At 42.5% G+C, this 25,468-nt stretch overlaps 1 protein-coding gene across 7 annotated transcripts in view; it reads left to right on the top strand.

Annotated features, from left to right (window-relative positions):
* Positions 1-25,468, top strand: part of LOC110488996 (ecto-NOX disulfide-thiol exchanger 2) — a 296,941-nt gene that overhangs the window by 65,269 nt on the left and 206,204 nt on the right. For 4 of the 7 annotated variants that reach the window (XR_016486333.1, XM_090198591.1, XM_090198593.1 and 1 more), the window contains one exon: positions 7,809-7,901. The exons of 1 other annotated variant lie outside the window; for it this stretch is intronic. Coding sequence is in view for 4 of the 6 variants with exons in the window: in XM_090198591.1 (XP_090054717.1) it covers positions 7,868-7,901 (34 nt within the window). In the remaining 2 variants the exon portion in view is untranslated. Of the gene's footprint in view, positions 1-7,808; positions 7,902-22,443; positions 24,966-25,468 lie in introns of those variants that run through there. 2 more of the 7 variants (XR_016486332.1, XM_090198590.1) reach the window with 1 other exon arrangement.

Below are 25,468 nucleotides of genomic sequence, written 5' to 3'. Positions count from 1 at the left end.
CATCTTGTTCTGCTCTCTTCAATCAAAGAAAAGCACATAGGCCTAGTACAGTTTTCATATCTCCCTCATTAGGAACCATACCGTTAGGTTGTCTGTCTGCATGCTGGCTATATGCAGCACCACTCAACTTTTAGGCTACATTATGTTTTCACAGCCAGTGTTTCATGTCCATTTGAGGGCATATTGCCATTTTAGACTATTCTGTGTCCCTTCAACTCAATTACCTCGTCTTTTCTTTCTCTGTTCTCTGTAACAACCTGTATTATTTAGTTATGTAAGACCTCTTCATGTAATGATGCTGCTCAATTCAATTCCTATGTATGTCTGTAAAAGTACTGTAGCAAACTATCCGAAATGGCAGTTTAAAAGACTGTCTTGAAAGACTACTGTGGAGAGCTACTGGGACTCCATTACCCTCCCAGAGACATACTGCAAATTTAGAGGCCAAATTTCAGAATGTTTAATATTGTTATAAATCTAGACATTCTGTTCGCATTGTTTAAGTATTCCCCATCTAATGTTAATGGGGAGCTAACATGGCTGCCTTAGAATGTTCAACTGTCATGTAAATGCATCATATTGCAGAAATAGCATTGGCCAATTCTCTAAATACATGGCTCTGGTTCCCCCATAACAGGAATTATAGTGGCAACAATGAATGCAATATCTACCAGTAGGAAAAGGGATCATGCTTCCTCCTACAAGCTGCTCCCCTAGTCTCAATCACACATTGGTGCATTATAAGTGTACATGCTTCTCTGCTGTCGGAAACTGGTATCATTCCCCAGTCACACTTTAGGCCTACATTATTCTATTGTTATGAATCATGTTATGAGTTCTGAATCGTGACAAGTAGCCCATTTCAGTTTTTACATTGGACACAATGGGAGGCATGCAGCATGCTATTGTATAAATCCCCTGCTAAACAATATTCTAATGTGGCATCTGCCCTTCCCTCGCTGCAGTGGAACGGTTGCCATGACAGAGACACATGAGGATAATAACCTCGGTGAAAAGGGCCATTTGGATTGCTCATCCTCTCCGGAGACTGGACACCTGGGCGTTCTGCTTGGTTAACCCCAGCAGTGAACAACGGAAGGGCAAAGGTCAACTAGAGCTCCACCTATTCAAATAATGTATTTTTGAAGTCTGGTACACTGATGCCTCCTGTTCAATTTGTCCTCCAGTGTTACAAAACAAAGCCACTCGTATATGAAAATGTATGCACTCACTACTGAAAGTCTCTGGATAAGAGCGTCTGCTAAATGACTCAAATGTAATTGTCTGTATGAAGCTGTGTCTGATTAAGCATAGGTCTAGGGAGTATACCAAATTTAAAAAACAAATTGAGCTGAAAGTGGAGGTCGAGTTTTGAACCGATTAGGAAAATCTGACTTTGACTATGGTAACCGATGTAACATGACAATGGTATGCTTAGGGACTTGAACCTGGATAGGTTTCTATATTTCAAGGCCATGAGGCTTTTAGTACAGCTGAGCACTGTTTTGACATATACAGGTATTAGGTTAGATTGTCCTGTGTTATACCACTCAACGTCATATTAAGCACTGCCTTTCCCCTCAGCTGAACCAGTGTAGTACCTTTTTCAGTGATCTCAACAGAAGGGAAAAATGCTTCCTCTTGTAGTCCCTATGTTGAAGATGAGGTACTTCATCATACAGATAACCTGGCAGACAGAGGCAGAACTACGTTATAGGGAACAGAGGAAAGTGGTGCTTGTGAAGTATAGTTCAGCTTGGTTTAAGTTTTTATGATTAATCCAATGCTCAGTAGGTAATCCACTGATACTGAATCTCTGTTGGTCTGCAATGCCTCTGCTGCTAGTCCCCTCCAGTGCGGCCAGAGAAGATTAATGGAGTCAGATGAGCTGATGTGTTCTCTCTCTCCTCCATCACAATGCGGTCATGTTGACTTTCTCTGTTCAGACTGTTCACTGAGGGGTCCTCTGATCTCTGCCCGCCACAGGCTTTTGCTCCAATTCTGAATGAACCTATGATGAATAATGTGCTCAACGTTGTGTGAAAATACCTGTAAACAATATACAGGATTGCCTGAGAATGACAATGGAAATTGAGTATGGTACAGTAGCTCTGCTTTTGATTGGTGGAAAGTGTCTTACGTTCTCAGCAACTCTATCCCGCATTGTTATTAATGCTAATTAAATATAGCATTTTAAACTATTTGATCATTAACCAGCTAGGCTAATATTCAGTTGTGATGTGCTTGCATCTTAACTACCCAATTCCCCTTTTAGTTATTCCCATGATGATGCTAATGTTATTGGCAAGGCACCATTTGTCACGACCACCATCTGAAATGTAACCTGAAGTATTTGTTAATGTTACAGAATAAATCAGGTTATAGGCCTAAACTATGTAGTGGAAAGATCATTCACACCAACCATCTCTTTCAAAGCACTTTGTTTAAAAAAAAAAAGAAGTTTCTTCTCTTCTACCTACCTTCAGTTCTGTGATACTTTCATGTTTTCAGGAACATCATTTCAAGCAGGGATTTTACTTTCAGTCCTCCCCTAACGAATTTAGATTTTGGGTCCGTTTTCCATTTTAATGGCATCCACACTCTCAGCAAGACTGTCTGGCATAATGATGCAATTCTCTCTGGAGCCAGTCTTCCCTCTCAGCAACTCACGTTTAAGCCTGGATCAGAACATGCATTTCATAGCGGCAGAAGGATTTCAAAGAACTGTGCTAAAATTCTCTTTTCCCAGACCAAGGCTTGTCATTAATAATCATAACACAGTTGCTGCCTCTGAGTGAGTTTTTTTGTTTGGACGGCAAGATATTCGTAGCCTAGGCCTGTGGGTGGTAAGATATGAAAAATGTCACGGGTAATTAATGTGTAAGGAAAGTGGGTGTTTTTACAGTAAATAGCTCATGGTTATTGTGGTGGTTATAATGGATTTCAGATCTCTTGGTCCATTCTAGAAAACAAAAATTTAAAACTACCAGCGATCCCACTCTGAGACTTTGATATGCCAGTAGAGTATTATTTGTTCACCAATATATATCAAAATTAGACAAATCTAAAATAGTGAATTATCAAAATTCATTTTTCATTGAAGTCAAAATACTCCTCATATTAAAGAGCAAGCAGGAAAGAATCAGATGACACATTATTTTATTGCTTCGTTTATCACCTACAGATGGAACACTTTAAAGAGGGTAAGGCCAAAATGTCACATGTTCCAACTTTAATCAATTCTCAATTATGCTTCAAGATATGTCAAACAATCCTTCCTCATAAGGACCCTTCTATGGATTACATTTTGGGAAAACACCCCAATTTATGGTCATGTTTTCTTCTAGTTTCATGAGGAATCACCCATATGATTTGGTGTCACTCCAAATGAAAAGGAACTTCCGCTGCTGTGTTTCCCCAAACTCGCTCCTCGGGACCTCAAGAGTTGCACATTGAGTTTTTTTTTGTTGCACTAACACTACATGGTTGATTCAAATGATCAAAGCTGGATGATTTAGTTGATTATTTGAATCAGCTGTGTAGTGCTAGTGCAAAAAACTAAAGGTGCAACCCTTAAGGTCCCGGGGACTGAGTTTGGAACCCTGCATGACAGCCTTCATCTGTTTACCCACCACCAGAACCAGTAGCCCTACATTAGCTTGGGAAGCTAGCTGGATGCTACTCATTGATAGACGAGTTACCCCATAAAGGATAATGAGCTATTGGCGAGGCTAAATGCAACTCATCATGTATTCATAAATTAGTGCTCTTCGGTCTGCATTCTTGCATATAGCGTAGCCTAATCTGGTTAGCAGTCCTCCTCACTTTGCATAAGCCAAGTTAGTGTACTGCCCTCATGCTGTTTTGCCTCAGTCTCTTTACTGCTAAATATGTGTTCACAACCAGCCTTAAGTTAAAGTGCATGCTGGAGCCCAGTTAGTGCACAGTGTGAAGGGCAGACTGTAATTCATCCATGACCTTTACATTTATTAGAGTGAATAAAAAGAGGGCAACATTCAGGTGGCTGGTGCCAGGGGGAACATATGGTCTTGTGGTTATCTACATCAGTCGAAAGATCCTCAGAGGGTCATCAGGGTGTGAAATTAAAGACCTGTTGAGGATGTGTCACATGGTCAGCCCTAGGACTGTGAATTGCCCGGGACCTCACGATACGATATTAGTACCATACTTATATGATACTGTGATTTTATTGTTATTTTATGTTTCAAACATATTGCTCAGCATATGTCTGCTACATATAGACACGAGAGCATAAGAAAGCAAGTTTTGATCAGTGCTGAAAAAGGGGAACAATCTTTAGGATGAAAAATATCGGAGTTTTCACGCAGGTACTGTCGACGGGCGCAGGTACTGCCGACGACTGACGCTAGCTAACGCTAGGTACGTCATTATTTTTACAAATCAAAAATCGATATTTCGTTCAAAAATAATATTGCCATTTGTAACTATTGATTGTTGTTTCCCCCCCCATCACTAGTCAGTCCTGCACTGACTTAAACCCTTTCCTTCCTTGAGCCTCCTTTTAGGAGGCTGTTATTATGAGTACTAATAATGAGCTGTTTGCCTGTTTGTACAAAGTGTAGGAAGCATATTTGTTCTATGTAAAATCAAAGTGAGTTGCTTTTAGGCTTCCAGCAGAATATCATCACAGTTCCAGGCGTGTGGTTTGATAAAATACATGTTTTTGGTTCTTTGTAGCTCGGTCCGGTAGAGCATGGCGCTTGCAATGTCAAAGGTTGTGTGTTTGATTTCTGCTGGGGCCACCCATACGTAAAATGTATGCACACGTGACTGTAAATTTCTTTGGATAAAAGCGTCTGCTAAATTGTATATGCACAGACCATGTTGCTATTTCCCCTGTCTTTTGTTTAGTCTGGGTTAATCACATTCACACGGAGGAAGAATAGATAAAAGAGAACGATAGACTCAACAACAGAACACCTGTTTCTGTCCTGTTGGCTATTATTCACCATGACACTTGAGGTGTCGGCTGATCCCACGTCACCAGCTCTCACTCTGGTCTTCTGTGGTTAACGGTAGTGGATGAACAGATCTCTGAAGCTATGTGGAGGGATGGACTGTAAAGAGGGGGGAGGAGGGGGTGGGAAGAGGGATGGAGGGAGCAGGTGAGAGGGATGGTGTGGGAGAAGCAGTTCAGCGATGGAGGGAGGGGGAAAGAAAGAGCAGGTCAGAGGGATGGAGGGAGGGAAAGTGTTGGGAGGAGGGAGTGGAAGAGTGGAGGGAGCAGATGAGAGGAATGGTGGGATGGTGTTGGAGAAGCAGGTCAGCGATGGAATCAGAGGGATGGATGTAATCACAGGAGGGGTGGAGGGAGCAGGTCACAAGAACACCTGCTCCCTCCACCCCTCTGTGTGTTCTATCCTCCTAAGGGAAACAGTCGCCTGGCATTTCAAGGAGACGGTAAAGTAAAACCAAAGCCTCCGCTAACTCCGGTAACTGGCTGTCAGGACAAATGATTAAAAAGTCCTTCATTACAATACATGGTCACAATACTTGTTGAGATGTCTTCTTGGGTCCAAGTTGAAGGACTGTCAGCTGTAATACGTTATAGAAGTTAATATTTTGATTCAAGTATACATTGAGTGTATAAAACATTAGGAACACCTTCCAAATATTGAGTTACACCCCCCTTTGCCCTCAGAACAGCGTCAATTCGTTGAGGTATGAACTCTACAAGGTGTCAAGTCTTAGGGATCTTGGCCCATGTTGCCTCCAATGCTTCCAACAGTTGTCAAGTTGGCTGGATGTCCTTTTGGTGGTGGACCATTCTTGATACACACGGTAAACCCAGCAGTGTTGTAGTTCTTGACACACTCAAACCGGTGCTCCTGGCACCAAACCCTGTTCAAAGGCACTTAAATGTTTTGTCTTTCCCATTCACTTTCTTAATGACAACACAATCCATGTCTCAAGGCTTAAAAATCCTTTAACATTTCTTCTCCCCTTCATCAACACTGGTTGAAGTGGATTTAACAGGCAACATCAATAAGGGATCATAACTTCCTCATGGTCTGTCTGTCATGGAAAGAGTGATGTTTTGTATACTCAGTGTACATGCACATGCATTCAATACAAAGTCAGACACAGAAATGAGGTAACAGGCAAGAGAAATTCACTGAGGCAGAATAAAGCCTTTGTTCAGGAGTGTTTGTGAGTAGTAGAGGAAGCTTTGGGGATCTCTGACCTTTACAGTGGCCTGAGTGTGTGTTGGCATCATGACATGACTGATGCAGATTGTCATAGCAGAAGAAAGCCAATTACTCTGGTCATCACGATACCCTTAGGGCCTCTTTCAGTCTATTATAAGACATCACAGTGAGTATTCTCTGTGTGTCGGTCTCTGGCAGCTTTGTGTTTCTGTATTTTCCTCCATGGTGTCCCCTCCAGACGAGCTTCAATGCCATACAACTGCTCTTAAATGCAAGTAAAGCTAAATGCGTGCTCTTCAACCGATCGCTGCCTGCCCGTCCAGCATCACCACTCTGGACGGTTCTGACTTAGAATATGTGGACAACTACAAATACCTAGGTGTCTGGTTAGACTGTAAACTCTCCTTCCAGACTCACATTAAGCATCTCCAATCCAAAATTAAATCTAGAATCGACTTCCTATTTCGCAACAAAGCATCCTTCACTCATGCTGCCAAACATACACATGTAAAACTGACTACCCTGCCGATCCTTGACTTCGATGTCATTTACAAAATAGCTTCCAACACTCTACTCAGCAAATTGGATGCAGTCTATCACAGTGCCATCCGTTATGTCACCAAAGCACAATATACTATCCACCACTGAGACCTGTATGCTCTCGTTGGCTGGCCCTCACTTCATATTCGTCGCCAAACCCACTGGCTCCAGGTCATCTATAAGTCGTTGCTAGGTAAAGCCCAGCCTTGTCTCAGCTCACTGGTCACCATAGCACTCGCTCCAGCAGGTCTATTTCACTGGTCACCCCCAAAGCCAATTCCTCCTTTAGCCGCCTTTCCTTCCAGTTCTCTACTGCCAATGACTGGAACGAATTGCAAAAATCACTGAAGCTGGAGAGTCATATCTCCCTCACTAACTTCAAGCATCAGCTGTCAGCAGCTCACAGATCACTGCACCCGTAGATAGCCCATCTGTAAATAGCCCATCCAACTACCTCATCCCCATATTGTTATTTATTTTTGCTCCTTTGCACCCCAGTATCTCTACTTGCACATTCATCTTCTGCACATCTATCACTCCAGTGTTTAATTGCTAAATTGTAATTATTTCACCACTATGGCCTATTTTTTGCCCTTATCTTAGCTCATTTGCGCACACTGTAAATAGACTTTTTTCCTATTGTGTTATTGACTATGTTTGTTTATTCCATGTGTAACTCTGTTGTTTGTGTCGCACTGCTTTGCTTTATCTTGGCCAGTTGTAAATGAGAACTTGTTCTCAACTAGCCTACCTGGTTAAATAAAGGTGAATTTATTATTATTATTTTTTAAAGACAGTGTAAATTCTACAGTCACTGGGACCCCCTTGATCCACAGCTCTTTCTGGTTCAGATGAGTGTCTCCTCTACATCCTCCTTTAGTTATCATCTTTCTCTACTCAAGACAAAGCACCTTTATTGTGACCCTTATTACCCAGTTCTCTTGGTGTCCTTGAACCAGCCGCAGAAATGATGAGCTGAGATCCCAGTGTGGCATATTGGTGCTCTCTTGAACAGCATGGATCTAAAGAGAATGAACAGAGAATCATGGGGCCATTGTTGTTGCTGTTTCTTCACAGGAGCATCACTGAGAGACCAGAGGGGCTGAGATCAGAGGAAGTGCCACTACAACGCCATAATGTACAAGGACTACAGATCAGGACGAGCAGCAGGTAAGAGCTCAGCGTGTCTGTGTTCGAGTTTGCATGTGGAAAGAGAGTCTGGAGTGGAGCATACACACCGCAGCCCCAGAGGCGTTCTCAGGTGCAGTGTCCAGATTTCATGGCTCTTAAGGGGATTTTACTGCCAAAATTCCTGCTGCACACCTGATAAGACTGTATTTGTCCCCTAGTGGAGGTTTCCTTCTATCCAATAGAGCCTCCTCTGTTCTTCCCAACCCCCCCTGGAGCTACCCCCACTATTACACTGGCTCTGCCCAACCCCCGTGGAGCTGCCCCCTCTTACTCTGGCTCTGGTTACCATGGCAACAGAGCCACTGGAGTCCTGGCACGTGTCTGAGATTTGGGGTCTGACTAGGGTATCTTTTTGCTATCAGTTGAAGCAGCAGACTCAAACTAATGTCAAAACAACTGAGTTGTGAAAAAAAAAAGATGTAAATAGCCATGAAACATGAGACTTTCGAGTAAATTAGACCATATTATATGCCTGTGCACAGCGCCTCCAAAAATGAATATCAGCACTAAAGTCCGTGCGCTCAGCTCCCCTGCCAGGCAGTGTTGCTGTGCAAAGTGGGATATAGGATTCGTGTTTATTAATATAATTAGCAGCTATGAAACAAAACAGCAGAAATACTTTGTAAACAGCTCATGCAGCATTTTTCTAACTCCACATGTGCTTATACTTCACTTTTGACTATTTTTATTCAGGAATGTAATGCTCACACTAGAGCCCTGCAAATGAACCACCCGCCAAAGTAGCTGGTGAAGTAGACATTCTTACCCGCCAATACCTAAATCTACCGGCATTTGCCAGGTGCTAATTGTATTCCCTGGTGGTGTGAGAGCATGGGGAGAGGGAATGAAAGCGTCTCTTCTCTTGCCGGGATTTGGTAGATGAGTGTGTCAACTCCTATTATGTTCACACAGTGTGGTGCACAGGTTGGTCAGGTGATAATGAATGTACAGTCTGGTGTCTGGCCTCTTTCTCTCTCTGTCCTCCCCCATCCTCTCTTTCGCTCTCTGGCCTCCCCCATCCTCTCTTTCGCTCTCTGGCCTCCCCCATCCTCTCTTTCGCTCTCTGGCCTCCCCATCCTCTCTTTCGCTCTCTGGCCTCTAAGACATTGTATCTCTCGTCTCTGGTGATGTTCCCTCTTCTCGTCCTCTACACTCTGCCTCAGCCTACAGCGGTGTGGTGTCTGATCTCTATCGATATCCCACTCTCATCCTCTATCCCTCTTTGTCCTCTCGCTACAGCATTTTTGTAGTCCATCAGTGTGTGGTAGTATATCTTCCCTCAGCACGGCACCTTTCTGATATGTACTTCATCTCTAACTGGCCTCTGTTTTTCTGACATCCAACGACATCACGTCTCTGATTACTAACTGGAGCTTGAGAACCTTGTCCTCTCCTTGGCCTTTGATGGCAGAGCCACAGACACCATTAAAGGAAGGAAAGTAGAGGTATGAGGTTCAGGGCTACCACTGTGATCACAATATAGTAGTCATATCTAGAAAAAACAAAGGCTGGGCCTAATATAGTGTCTAAGAGGTCACACAATAAGTTTTGTAATGATTCATATGTTGATGATGTAAATAATATTTGTTGGTCTGTGGTATGTAATGAGGAGCAACCAGACACTGCACTTGACACATTTATTAAATAGCTTTTTCCAGTTACTAATAAGCAACACACCCATTAAGAAAATGACTGTAAAAACGTTTGAATCCCCTTGGATTGATGAGGAATTGAAAAATTGTATGGGTGAGATGGAGGAGACAAAAGTTATGGCAAATGAGTCTGGCTGCCCAACTTGATTGGCAAACATGCTGCAAATTAAGAAATCATATGACTAAACTAAATACAATAAAAAAGTATCTGTACTATTTAACAAAAATGAATGATAATAAAAAGCTTTGGAGCACCTTAAATTAAATGTTGGGAAAAAGGCAAACTCTGCTCTATCAGTCACAACTCACTGATATTGCCAACTACTTTTAATGAGTTTTTCATTGGCAAGATAAGCAAACTTAAGTATGACATATCAGCAACAAACGCTGACACTACACATCCAAGTATATCTAACCAAATTATGAATGACAATTTTACTTTTTGAATTCCGTAATGTCAGTGTGGAAGAGGTGAAAAAAGTATTGTCTATCAACAATGACAAGGCACCGGGTTCTGACAATCTGGATGGAAAATGACTGAAGATATTGCCACTCCTATTTGCCCATCTTCAATTTAAGCCTACTAGAAAGTGTGTACCCTCAGGCCTAGAGGGAAGCTAAAGCCCAGGGTAGCTGTTTAGGCCCGTTATTTTTTTCAATCTTTACTAACGACATGCCTCTGGCTTTGAGTAAAGTATGCGGCTGACTCAACACTATACACGTAAGCTGCTACAGCAACTGAAATGACTGCAACACTTAACAAAGAGCTGCAGTTAGTTTCGTAATGGGTAGCAAGGAATAAGTTAGTCCTAAATATTTCCAAAACTAAAAGCATTGTATTTCTGACAAGTCATTCACTAAACCTCAACTTCATCTTGTAATGAATAATGTGGAAATTGAACTAATAGAAGTCACTAAACTGCTTGGAGTAACTCAGGATTGAAAACTGCCATGGTCAAAACATATATTTTGATACAACAGTAGTTAAGACGGGGAGAAGTCTGTCCATGATCAAGCACTGTGCTCTGCCTTAACAAGGCAGGTCCTGCAGGCCATAGTTTTGTCACACCTGGACTACTGTTCAGTAGTGTGGTCAGGTGCCACAAAGATGCACTTAAGAAAATTGCAGTTGACTCAGAGCAGCAGCACAGTCCTCGCAGAGCTAACATTAATGACATGCATGTCAGTCTCTCATGGCTCAAGTGGAAGAGATTGACTTCATGACTACTTTTTTTTGTAAGAGGTGTTGACAAGCTGAATGTACCGAGCTGTCTGTTTTTAAAATACTTGCATACTGCTCGGACACCCATGCGTAACCCACAAGAAATGCTACCAGAGGTCCAGAACAAACTGTGAGGGGTACAGTACTACATCGAGCCGTGACTACATGGAACTCTATTCCACATCAGGTAACTGATGCACGCAGTAGAATAAGATTTAAAAAGCAGGTAAAAATACACCTTATGTAACAACACAACAGATACTGTGAAGACCCACACAAGGTACAGACACATTGTGGTATTGTTGTATGGTGGTATTGAACATGTTGTATTGTAGATATGTAGTGGTGTACTGTTATAAGATGTACTGTTATTTTTTTTTATTTCACCTTTATTTAACCAGGTAGGCAAGTTGAGAACATGTTCTCATTTACAATTGCGACCTGGTCAAGATAAAGCAAAGCAGTTCGACACATACAACGACACAGAGTTACACATGGAGTAAAACAAACATACAGTCAATAATACAGTATAACAGTATAAACAAGTCTATATACGATGTGAGCAAATGAGGTGAGATAAGGGAGGTAAAGGCAAAAAAAGGCCATGGTGGCAAAGTAAATACAATATAGCAAGTAAAACACTGGAATGGTAGATTTGCAGTGGGAGAATGTGTAAAGTAGAAATAAAAACAATGGGGTGCAAATGAGCAAAATAAATAAATAAATAACATAAAATAAATACAGTAGGGAAAGAGGTAGTTGTTTGGGCTAAATTATAGGTGGGCTATGTACAGGTGCAGTAATCTGTGAGCTGCTCTGAGATAAGTGTTTCCAGTTTCAGATATTTTTGTAGTTCGTTCCAGTCATTGGCAGCTGAGTACTGGAAGGAGAGGCGGCCAAAGAAAGAATTGGTTTTGGGGGTGACTAGAGAGAAATACCTGCTGGAGCGTGTGCTACAGGTGGGAGATGCTATGGTGACCAGCGAGCTGAGATAAGGGGGGACTTTACCTAGCACGGTCTTGTAGATGACATGGAGCTAGTGGGTTTGGCGGCGAATATGAAGCGAGGGCCAGCCAACGAGAGCGTACAGGTCGCAATGGTGGGTAGTATATGGGGTTTTGGTGACAAAACGGATGGCACTGTGATAGACTGCATCCAATTTGTTGAGTAGGGGGCTATTTTGTAAATGACATCGCCGAAGTCGGGGATTGGTAGGATGGTCAGTTTTACAAGGGTATGTTTGGCAGCATGAGTGAAGGATGCTTTGTTGCGAAATAGGAAGCCAATTCTAGATTTAACTTTGGATTGGAGATGTTTGATGTGGGTCAGGAAGGAGAGTTTACAGTCTAACCAGACACCTAGGTATTTGTAGTTGTCCACGTATTCTAAGTCAGAGCCGTCCAGAGTAGTAATGTTGGACAGGCGGGCAGGTGCAGGCAGCGATCAGTTGAAGAGCATGCATTTAGTTTTACTTTTACTTAAGAGTAATTGGAGGCCACAGACGGAGAGTTGTATGGCATTGAAGCTTGCCTGGAGTGTCCAAACAAGGGCCAGAAGTATACAGAATGGTGTCGTCTGCGTAGAGGTGGATCAGACTCACCAGCAGCAAGAGCGACATCATTGATGTATACAGAGAAGAGAGTCGGTCCAAGAATTGAACCCTGTGGCACCCCCATAGAGACTGCCAGAGGTCCGGACAGCAGACCCTCCGATTTGACACACTGAAGTCTATCAGAGAAATAGTTGGTGAACCAGGCGAGGCAATCATTTGAGAAACCAAGGCTGTCGAGTCTGCCGATGAGGATGTGGTGATTGACAGTCGAAAGCCTTGGCCAGATCAATGAATACGGCTGCACAGTAATGTTTCTTATCGATGACGGTTATGATATCGTTTAGGACCTTGAGCGTGGCTGAGGTGCACCCATGACCAGCTTTTAGACCAGATTGCATAGCAGAGAAGGTATGGTGTGATTCGAAATGGTCGGTAATCTGTTTGTTGACTTGGCTTTCGAAGACCTTAGAAAAGCAGGATAGGATAGATATAGGTCTGTAGCAGTTTGGGTCAAGAGTGTCCCCCCCCCTTTGAAGAGGGGGATGACCGCAGCTGCTTTCCAATCTTTGGGAATCTCAGACGACACGAAAGAGAGGTTGAACAGGCTAGTAATAGGGGTGGCAACAATTTCGACAGACAATTTTAGAAAGAAAGAGTCCAGATTGTCTAGCCCGGCTGATTTGTAGGGGTCCAGATTTTGCAGCTCTTTCAGAACATCAGCTGACTGGATTTGGGAGAAGGAGAAATGGGGAAGGCTTGGGCGAGTTGCTGTGGGGGGTGCAGTGCTGTTGACCGGGGTAGGGGTAGCCAGGTGGAAAGCATGGACAGCCGTAGAAAAATGCTTATTGAAATTCTCAATTATAGTGGATGTTTCCTATCTTCAGTGCAGTGGGCAGCTGGGAGGAGTTGTTCTTATTCTCCATGGACTTTACAGTGTCCCAGAATTGTTTTGAGTTTGTGCTACAGGAAGCAAATTTCTGTTTGAAAAAGCTAGCCTTGGCTTTTCTAACTGCCTGTGTATAATTGTTTCTAGCTTCCCTGAAAAGCTGCTAATGCAGAACGCCATAGGATGTTTTTGTGTTGGTTAAGGGCAGTCAGGTCTGGGGAGAACCAAGGCCTATATCTGTTCCTGGTTCTAAATTTCTTGAATGGGGCATGCATATTTAAGATGGTTGGGAAGGCATAAAAAAAATAAAAACATGCATCCTCTACTGACAGGATGAGCTCAGTATCCTTCCAGGATACCCCGGCCAGGTCGATTAGAAAGGCTTGCTCGCTGAAGTGTTTCAGGGAGCGTTTGACAGTGATGAGTGGAGGTCATTTGACCTCTGACCCATTACGGATGCAGGCAATGAAGCAGTGATCGCTGAGATCTTGGTTGAAGACAGCAGATGTGTATTTAGAGGGCAAGTTGGTTAGGATGATATCTATGAGGGTGCCCGTGTTTACAGATTTGGGGAGGTACCTGGTAGGTTCATTGATAATTTGTGTGAGATTGAGGGCATCAAGCTTAGATTGTAGGATGGCTGGGGTGTTAAGCATGTTCCAGTTTAGGTCGCCTAGCAGCACGAGCTCTGAAGATGGATGGGGGGCAATCAGTTCACATACAGTGTCCAGAGCACAGCTGGGGGCAGGGGGTGGTCTTTAGCAGGCGGCAACGGTGATAGACTTGTTTCTGGAGAGTTGGAATTTTAAAAGTAGAAGTTCAAATTGTTTGGGTACAGACCTGGATAGTAGGACAGAACTCTGCAGGCTTTCTTTCCAGTAGATTGCAACACCGCCCCCTGGCAATTCTATCTTGTCTGAAAATGTTGTAGTTTGGGATGAAAATTTCAGAATTTTTGGTGGTCTTCCTAAGCCAGGATTCAGACACAGGTAGAACATCCAGGTTGGCAGAGTGTGCTAAATCAGTGAATAAAACAAACTTAGGGAGGAGGCTTCTAATGTTAACATGCATGAAACCAAGGCTATTACTGTTACAGACGTCATCAAAAAAGAGCGCCTAGGGAATCGGAGTGGAGCTAGGCACTGCAGGGCCTGGATTCACCTCTACAACACCAGAGGAAAAGAAGAGGAGTAGGATAAAGATACAGCTAAAAGCAATGAGAATTGGTCGTCTAGAACGTCGGGAACAGAGAGTAAAAGGAGGTTTCTGGGGGCGATAAAATAGCTTCAAGGTATAATGTGCAGACAAAGGTATGGTAGGATGTGAATACAGTGGAGGTAAACCTAGGTATTCAGTGATGATGAGGGCGATATTGTCTCTAGAAACATCATTGAAACCAGGAGATGTCATTGCATGTGTGAGTGGTGGAACTAATAGGTTGGATAAGGTATAGTGAGCAGGACTAGAGGCTCTACAGTGAAATATGCCAATAAACACTAACCAGAACAGCAATGGACAAGGCATATTGACATTAATGAGAGGCATGCTTAGTCAAGTGATCAAAAGGGTCCAGTGAGGTTGGCTGGGGTCACGGCGATTCAGACAGCTAGCCAGGCCATCGGTAGCAAGCTAGCATAGGATGGAGGTCTGTTTTTAGCCACCTCGTGCATTTCTGTCGGTAGGATTAGTGGGGTTCCGTGTGGTAGATAGAGGGGATCAATCCAATTCGCCCAAAAAATAATATAGTTATAGAGGCCCAAGAAAAAAGAAAAAAATCGTCCGATAGCTGTCTTATCGGCTGCTATCTGAATAGACCTAACGATTAGCGGACCGCAGATGGGCGTTCAGGTAACGTCGCGACGGAGGAGCCAGCTGGATAACTCCCTTGGGCAGATAACGTCGGTAGTCCAGTTGTGAAGGCCCGGTGGGGCTCCGCGTTGGCAGTACAACGGGTCCGGATAGGTGATTGTAGCCCAGGAGTGACTGATGGAACTCTTCAGCTGGCTAGCTCCGGAATAATTGATGTTTGCTCCGGAATCGACGTAAGCTGATAGTCACACGGATAGCAGCTAGCTAGCTGCGAGATCCAGGTATAAATGTCCAGAGCTTGCGGTTGAAATCCGGGGACATGGAGAGAAAAATTGGTCCGGTATGTTCCGAGCCGCGCAGTACAAAACCGGCGATTAGATTTTCGAGCTAAAGGATAGCTGATGACCACAAACCGTGGTTAGCTGAATACTAACGATTAGCCAGTAAAGAAGCTAACTAGCTTCTGGATTAGCTTCAGGCTAGCTTCTGGCTAGCTTCTGGATTAGCTTCTGGCTAGCTTCTGGCTAGCTTCTATGGAGGATAACAGATTTGAGGTAAATAATACTTTCTTTAAAAAAATATATAAATTGGTGAGGCGGGTTGCAGGAGAGTGTTTTGAAGATGAGTTTATGGAAAAGAAAAAATATATATAAAAAGGTATGCGAAGAAAGTTGTAAATATATATACGGGACACGACAAAAGACTGCTATGCCATCTTGGTGACAATCTATTTCTCTTTTGTTTTATATGTAATGTAAGTGCTTTAATATGTTTGGACCCCAGGAAGAGTATCTGCTAATGGGGATCCCTAATAAATACAAATACAAACTACATCCTTTTAATTGGTGAGTGTCAGGTGCCGGGCAGGTGGTGGTGTTGGGCTGGATATGCATTGACTCAATAGTTTCCTCAAGTTGTGACTGGAATTGGAATGCCCTTGAAATGAGAAAAAGGTCACCAGGACCTTGCTTAAATGAGTGCAACTGGAAAGTTGGTGGACTATCATTTCCTCATTTTAGGCCTACAATCTGTGTATACACTATTTTCATTGGCCTATGGTAGTGGTTGCATTTAAGACCTTGGTCGTTGGTTTTTATTGATGCCAGTATCTTGCGTGGTATTCAAAAATATCATTGTAATGTTTACAGTCATGTAAAGTGAAGTAGAATAGCAGGAAATTATTTTTTGAAAAGGCTATGTTTTTCTCAATGCCGCAAATACAATGATTAGCGGGTCCCCCTGTCCCCCTGAGCCCGTGGTTATGAAACAGTTTGTCAGTTCTGCTGAGAGTTTTTAACACTTGACCTTGAGGCTGATTCACCAAGCAGACGCTGTTAATGTTGTGTAGGGGCCAGAGTTTCTGATGCTCATCTGGGCAGATGGCACATTTGGTTCCTGGACCATAGTTAGCTGCACTTCTCTGCTGCCAAAACGCATTATAATACCCACTTGTTCTGATAGACCACTGATTGTGTAATAGAGGACTTGCTGCACTCCAGTCTGCATACTGTGTTGTGTAAACACAAATAATTATATTCCCCTTCCCCTCCCTTCAGTTTTTTTGGTCAACGGTGTGTTTGGATGGTGATTTTGAGCACCATGACCAGTGTGGACTGATGGTGGGGAGCCCCTGCTGTTGACTGGGGTTTAGCTATAGACTGAGGTAAAGGGGTATTCTGCACTCTGTATGAAACCTGCTACCATCAATATTCATGCTAATGGGGACTTCCTGGAGATCAGTTTGCCTCTATCTTTCACTTAATCCAATTTACAGAATGTTGCCAAGGCTTCCACCAAACAACCCCCCCTTCTCACCCGAGAAAAATGTGATTTCAGCAGACAGTTCTGGAACACAAAACTCCACAGCCCCAGTGTATTTTCCATGGTCCCTCTGTTTTCCCAGAGCTCATATACCAAGTACTCCACCAGGAATAACAGAATTTAGCCAGTGGAGACTCTGATTTAATGAGGTGATAATCTACAAATCAGCACTCAACGAGAGGGTGAGGGTGGGAAACAGAGAGGAGGAAAAGAGAGAAGGAAGAGGGAGAGTGTGATACAGGGTCCAAAGGAAGGATGAGTAGTGAGAAAGAAATAGACGGACAGAGGAAGTGGTGAAAGAAGGGAGGGCTCCATCCTTAGCTCTGGTTCAGATCGATGGGCAGTCTCTCCATCCACAAAGGGCAGTGGAGCTAATGAAACACTATGAATCGTTAGATCTGACATTTTCCCCTCCCAGTCTGAGCTATAATAGTACATTTCATTGATCTCGAAATGGATGACACCAAATGCCAGCGCAGTCCTTTAAACTCTGGCAGGCTTTCTGGTGAGCAGAACCTTCAAATATCATCCACTCTCAAATTCTGAAAGCTTTGCAGAGCAGTGTTTTGATACCTCTGTTGGATTGGAAAGGCCATATTAGTATAGCATTCAACACTATCTACTCTTCTGATTCCACTGTGTGCAAGGGGCATCATCAATTCTGGAATCGTTAAATGTAGACTTTACAATACAACACAAGGCATCCGATTTACAATCTACTGAGGGGATATAAAGGCCTGTAGAGAAACTGAGCCTTCTGTGATTTACAGCTTCTCTCTGTGTGATGGTTCAACATTTACAGAGGGACCACATTAGAGCTGCACAGTATCTTTTGGAGACATCTTTGAAACCATACCCCTGGAACCATTTTCTTTCAGAGATTAAAAAAAAAAAAAATTGTCAAGAGGGAAATGGAGAAAATGTTAGATCAGAAGAAGACGCGGTTAAAAATATATCACAACCCTTTTAGACTTTAGTGATGTGTTAGTTGAAGGCGGAGAAAGAGAGGCCGGAGGGCGGACATAAAATGGACAACTTATTGGGAAGATTTAACTATCAACAGGACATTAAAATTTTTAACATCCTATGCTCCACGGAGTCGTGGCTGAACGGCGACAATATCAACATACAGCTGGCTGGTTATATGATGTTCCAGCAGGATAAAACAGTGGCGTCTGGTAAGACCAGGGTCGGCGGTCTATGTATTTTTGTAAAAAAAACAGCTAGTGCACGATATCTAAGGATGTCTCCAGCTATTGCTCGCCTGAGGTAGAGTTTCTCATGATAAGCTGCAGACCTCATTACCTACCCAGGGAGTTTTCATCTATATTCTTTGTAGCTGTTTACATACCACCACAGTCAGAGGCTGGCACTGAGATGGCATTGAAAGAGCTGTATTCCGCCATAAGCAAATAAGTAATAGCTCACCCAGAGGCGGTGCTCCTAGTAGCCGGGGACTTTAATGCAGGGAAGCTTAAATCCGTTTTACCTATTTTCTATCAACATGTTAAATGTGCAACCAGAGGGAAAAGAACTCTGGACCACCTATACTCCACACACAGAGATTCATACAAAGCTTTCCCTCGCCCTCAGATCTGACCATAATTCTATCCTCCTGATTCCTGCTTAAAAGCAAAAACTTGAAGCACCAGTGACTAGATCAATAAAAAAAGTGGTCATATGAAGCAGATACTAAGCTACAGGACTGTTTTGCTAGTACAGACTGGAATATGTTCCATTATTCCTCCAGTGGCATTGAGGAGTACACCACATCTGTCATTGGATTCATCAATAAGTGCATCGATGACGTCATCCCCACAGTGACCGTACGTACATACCCCAACCAGAAACCATCGATTACAGGCAGCATACGCACTGAGCTAAAGGCTAGAGCTGCTGCTTTCAAGGAGCGGGTCTCTAACCCGGAAGCTTATAGGAAATCGCGCTATGCCCCCCGACGATCCATCAAACAGCCAATGCGTCAATACAGGACTAAGATCGAGTTGTACTGCAACAGCTCTGACGCTTGTTGGATGTGGCAGGGCCTGCAAACCATTACAGACTACAAAGGGAAGCACAGCCAAGAGCTGCCCAGTGACACGAGCCTACTGGATGTGCTAAATTACTTCTATGCTCGCTTCGAGACAAATAACACTGAAACATGCATGTGAGAGCACCAGCTGTACCAGAAGACTGTGATCACGATCTCCGCAGCCGATGTAAGACAGGTCAACATTCACAAGGCCGCAGGGCCAGACAAATTACCAGGACGTGTACTGCGACAATGCGCTGACCAACTAGCAAGTGTATTCACTGACATTTTCAACCTCTCTGTCCGAGTCTGTCATACCACCATAGTGCCAGTGCCCAAAAACACCAAGGTAACCTGCCTAAATAACTACAGACCCTTTGAAAGGCTGGTCATGGCTCACATCAACACTATCACACGGAAACCCTAGACCCACTCCAATTCGCATACCGCCCCTACAGATCCACAGATGATGCAGTCTCTATTGCACTCCATACTGGCCTTTCCCACCTGGAGAAAAGGAACACCTATGTGAGAATGCTATTCATTGACTACAGCTCAGCGTTCAACACCATAGTGTCCTCAAAGCTCAACAATGAGCTAAGGTCCCTGGGACTAAACACCTCCGTCTGCAACTAGATCCTGGACTTCCTGACGGGTCGCCCCCAGGTGGTATGGGTAGGTAACAACACATCCGCCACGCTGATCCTCAACACAAGGGCCCCTCAGGGGTGCGTGCTCAGCCCCCTCCTGTTCTCCCTGTTCACTCATGACTGCACGGCCAGGCACGACTCCATCACCATTAAATTTGCCGGTGACACAACAGTGCTAGGCCTGATCACCAACAACAATGAGACTGTAGGGAGACCTGTAGGGAGGAGGTCTAACAAATTATGCATTTGTTTTCATTAGCTGTTGTCCATTGTAATGTAATGGTATGTATGTATGTATTTTTACTTCTCTTTAATTACTTGTTACTTTTATCTCTTATCCGTATTTTTTTTAACTGCACTGTCAGAGGCTCATAAGTAAGCATTTCACTGTACGGTCTACACCTGGTGTATTTGGCGCATGTGACTAATAAAGTTTGATTTGATTTCGTCATCTTCAATAATGAGACAAAATATATCCATCTTAACTAAACAAGTTACTTATTGTTTAACATGTGTCTCTTAAACGAGGCGATCAACTCTGGCTGATTTTCCAGCTCAACGATGAGGTACGGATATGGACCGGCTGATATCTCTTTGCTCTCTGCGATTTGTAATTAGATTTATGACCCAGTGATTGAAGAGTTGGCTCACAAAATATTTTTTGTTTGTTATGGCAGTGTCTTTTTTCCCCCACATTTTTTGATTTATCAAAATCAAAGTCATTTATCATACCCATCTTTTAAGCCACCCAGTTCATTTGGCTTAAGATTTTTTATTTTTTATTTTACCTTTATTTAACCAGGCAAGTCAGTTAAGAACAAATTCTTATTTTCAATGACGGCCTGGGAACAGTGGGTTAACTGCCTGTTCAGGGGCAGAACGACAGATTTGTACCTTGTCAGCTCGGGGGTTTGAACTCACAACCTTCCGGTTACTAGTCCAACGCTCTAACCACTAGGCTACCCTGCCGCCCCCTAATGTACAACGCTAACCATAAAAACCAACAAAGATTTGTATTTAATCTGTTGTAGCAAAAAGGCAAATTTAGTATTAGATTTAAATGCACTTGGACCAAGAAAGTCTTTGACAGAACATCACGGTTTGAAAAACGGATAAGCAGAAACACTGTCCCTTAGGCCTAGGGAGAAACGAACTGAATAAGAGCGCCAACTCTTTCATTTTCTATTTGGTGACAGAATTAATTTAGTTCTGTCTGGGAAGCATTTAGTTTATTTATGACCAGTCTGTTGTGGCGAAAAACGAGGACACAGAAAAAGGGGCTGTCTGAATGAGTGTTTCAGCAGCTCCATCCAATGCAGCTACTTGGAAGCCTTTTTTGATCTTACCATACTGGTCATAAAACAGTTTCAGTAACACTCCTGCTGATTGAGTCCAAGTAGTGGGCTTCTATTTAAGGATCCATGATCCTGGACCATCAGACAAAGCTAGTTAATGTCAGATTTTAAAAATAGCTTTAGGTCAAGTGGCTCAACAGATTTGGCTGTCCTTTAAAACTGTCAACTGAACTCGAAACCGCACATCTTCCTTTGTGTTCCTTCCAGTACATTCTCCTTATGATTCTGAGGGCATAATGCAACCTATTATAGTCATATTTACACCCTCTAATATGGATTATGAGTCACTTGCCATGCACCAATTTGACTCTTAACATTTCATCTTTATAATTTGTTTATTCATTGAGTTTTGGCTCTAATTACTTTTTGTTGCTATGACATGCAACCATACTGAAAGGGCTACTGCTGACTGTAACCATACAATTTCTATATGCAGGAAGTTACTCTACAGATTGAGGAGGCAACGTTACTGCTCCGCCAACAACAGACGCCTCATTTATTTCTCTAATTGGTTAAGGTTGTTTAAAAATCAATGCTGGGAATGTTTCCATGCTCAAGTACAATCTTTGCCTCGTTCGTTTCCACTTTGGAATCCGTTTGACAGTTCTTGTGTATGGGCTGTGGGCTTTGAAATGTGTTTTTGGAAGTGCAGACAGGCGGTTGAAGATAATATTGTTTGACCCATCAAACATTTCTCAGACACTTATTTTTCATCTCAAACTTTTTAGACGAGGGTTGTCAAACAAATTTTGCTCGGGGGCCACATTTGGTGATCACTGAGGTCCGGATAGCCGCAGTGAAAATTGGTTATAGAATTGGTTATAGAGTATTGCTTCGACATCAAAATCTGGAGAGAGAAAAAAAACATTCACTGTACACTTTTTGCAACTTTTAATACGTCCTGACTAACTTTTGTTTCTGTCTTTGAGAGATGGACACAGTGAAGCAATTATATACATGTAGGTCCATTTATCATTTCTACACAGTTTTGATGTGGCTTTAGGCCATGATTGACACCCCAATAATTGTCAAATCAAGTCTTATGTCACTTGCCGAATACAACGGGTGTAGACTTACCATGAAATGCTTACAAGCCCTTTTCCAACAATGCAGAATTAAAAAAAATAAAGTTTTATCATAATTTAAAAAAAGGAAATAGTAGCACAATACAATAACGACTATAGACAAGGAGTACCGGTACCGAGTCAATGTGCAGGGGTACGAGGTAGTTGAGATAATATGTACATGTAGGTCTGGGTAAAAGTGACTTGGCAACTAGGATAAATAATAAACAGAGTAGCGGTCGTGTGTGTGTGTTGAAGTATCAGTGTAGTATGTGTGGGTAGAGTCCAGTGAGTGTGCATAGAGCCAGTGCAAGAGAGTCCGTGCAAATTAAGTCTAACCTCTACACTCCAATTTTATTTAGGTTGTTTTGATATTTACTGTATTTAGAAAAATGTAGGTATTAGTGAACCAGTTTGACTTGTTTCACTAAGCTAGGCTCTCCGAGAAGGTGACCAAATCAACATGTTCAATGATACTCTATCTCTTTACCCTTGTCGTTATCTTTCTGCTGATTTCAGTGGACCCATGTGGAACTCTAAGACCACTCCCCTCTATGCTCGTCTTCCATTACTAATGTGTTTTTATGGTTTTACTCCTCGGGGGGAGGAGGAGGAGGAGGAGGAGGGGGGGGGGTGTATATTTGTGTAGTATGGATTTCTGGCTTCTTTTTGAAATGACAACCCAGATAGAAATGGACTTTGAATGTTTGCTCCTTTCCTTCAACCTACTACATGTTTCATTCTGAGAAAAGGGACACTTTGAGGCTCATTTGATATGAGTGCTGTCTCCATGGTGAAGAGGTTCACAGGACTGAGATTAAATCATCACACTAGACTGCTCACAGTCTGCTTGGTTGTCTGGAGTAAAATGGTGCATTATTTATCAGGCCTTGAGTTCTACGCTGCATGGTGGGAGAAGCTCACAGTCCATATGAACATCACCGTTAATGACACATGACCTAACTTTGTATGCTAACAGTGGTGCCCCCAGCTGGCATTCCAAGGTACTGTCTTCGTATGACTGCACTTCCCAAGGCTGAAGATGAGACTGAAAATGACTTGTATTGAGAGAGATTGTTATAATAGATTAATGGGCTCATCAGTGCTATTTCTATGTAAGCAGCACCAACCCATCCATCACAACACACACAGGATTACATGTTACTGAACAAAAAAAACTCATCCGTTACGTTACCAGAACAAAATATTGTCATCAAATGACATATTCCATAGATGGTTCAGAAAGGCTGTTTGAGGGGGAAAATATTTGACGCCTTTCTCTTTTCTGAATGACATTCAAATCAGCAAAGTTTAACATTTGTTTCCCGCCTGAGTAAGTCAGAGACCACTATTACACACCAAATGGAAAAGAGCAGGAATAAGCATTTTGTAGGCTACAGTCCAAGCTATGTCTTCCAATGGTGTGACTGCTGTTGGCATCCAAAGATGATTCAACTTGAACAAACGCTTGGAGGTGAGTACGAAAGCAGTGGTGTAGCCTATGGACGGGGCGATACGGACATCACATATTATAGATGTCTACATGGCATTGATGTAAATCACACTGCTGCTATTTGTGCCTTATATATTGTTTTGGTTGTGGACGGCTGTTCACAAATGCATATGTGTATTTTAACCCAATGGCTGAGTTGAAGTGGGGCTTTTATTGCGCAATCTAATTGTGCTGATTCAGAGAAATGCCCATAGGCCTAACGGACACATGCTCAAACTCACACAAACACTTAAACTTCTGCAAATGATTGAGATATCCAAGTGTCGCCAAAACAAAACGTTAAAAATAAGCCTAAAGCAAATGCAGCATATGGTATATATTTTTCAAATGCAAATAGAACTTTGGTAGTGTTCGAAGCATGCCATTCCATGAGAGAAGCATTTTTAAACTCAAAGTAATGGCCCCAATCAGTCCTTCATGACAGCAAAATCATAAACGACAGAGTAGGCTAGTAAATCCTTAACTTTTGGGTTATGCTCGGGTAAATTTAATTTGGTTAATCTATATTTCCAAGTCCTATTCTTGAAGATCAAGGTGTATTAAATGAATTGGGATGACTGGAAATCATCTGAGATGTTGGTTTTTAATGTAAAGATATAGCCTAATCATGTCTAGTAGAAAGCAATGGATTAGAAGAAGCCTACATAACCAAACCATACAGTAAAATGCAACATCCATTTATGGCCAGCTGTGTAAACTCTAACATTGATTTATCCTGTAATATATTTAAATTGATAATATTCATGTTTTGTCTTCTAATGCCTCTTAAAGGGCAAGTAATCTAAAAGTAACAAAGTAATCAGATTACCTTACTGAGTTTGTGTACTCCAAAAATGTTACTTATTTACCATTTTGAACGGGTAACTAACGGATTACATTTAGAAAATAACCTACCCTACACACACTCACTCACTCTTCTATAGCAACTCAAGGTTGATTACTATTGTAATTTAACATGTTTTTCCATAATACAAATGCTACTTAGACTTGCACAATGTAATACTCCAGGTCTAACAACAAAACCTATAGATATCAGAACCCATGATGATTTGTCAATGGCCCTGCAGAGTCCCTTTAACTGGTCCGCCTTTGCGGACACCGACAAACTATAGCCTACAGTATTTTGTCAGCTGTGGGAAAACGGGATTGACATATTCTTGAGCATATCACTGGTGCAATTTGCGCACTCTCAGTAATACACCCTTGCGGGTAGCATCTGGCAGGCTATACTTTGTTCACTTGTAAACGAAGGTTACATGTATTTGGGAATGTGGTTTATATGAGTGCGAGGCTCTGCGAGCTGCTAAACCCTGCCTCATTCTCGCGCTACAGCCCAGTCTGCAGAGCGACACGGACTGGAGAACAAACTCCCTTTCTCTCAATACAACGGATTTATACTCTTGACGATTCGCGTTGCAGTAGGCGACGAGGGCTCACCATCCTCTGCTGTACGGACTGTAAAACAATGTTTCTCTTGCAGTATAGAGGTAAGGTCTAACGTGTGTTCATTTTGATACAGTATTACATTATACCAGCTCTTGTCGGCTCCTCTCGCTCTGTTATGTCCGTGGAGGTTGTCGAATTCTGTATGGCCGTTATTTCAATCATAGAATGAATGAATGCACGTTGTTGAAGACGAATTTCGAGTAGGACTAGGTATTTGATTACTGCAGGTCCATTTAAGTATATTACTGACGGAAGCAACATGCGAACATCTTAACGACAGTGACCAAGCTGAGGTCTTTGCGTCACTTTGTTATACCTGCTGTTCACGAGCCTAGTCGTTTTGATGAGACAGACTACTCCTCGTTAACGTTTTTATTCACACATTGATGTAGGCCTAGCTAGATTAAATTGTGTAACCCTTCTTGTAGAATGTCTTATTGGTTTCATTTAGCTTATTTTTTACAATGCATTTTGAGTAAAGTTGACAAGCATCCTCCCAAATGCTCTATCTTTGGAACTGTTCTGAAATATAACACTGGTCAGT

The sequence above is a fragment of the Oncorhynchus mykiss genome, chromosome 14 (assembly GCF_057628025.1).
Source record: "Oncorhynchus mykiss isolate SJ-2025 chromosome 14, ASM5762802v1, whole genome shotgun sequence".
Classification (NCBI taxonomy): Eukaryota; Metazoa; Chordata; class Actinopteri; order Salmoniformes; family Salmonidae; genus Oncorhynchus; species Oncorhynchus mykiss.
The sequence above is the reverse complement of the archived record's forward strand: the minus strand, read 5'-3'. Positions and strand labels throughout refer to the sequence as shown.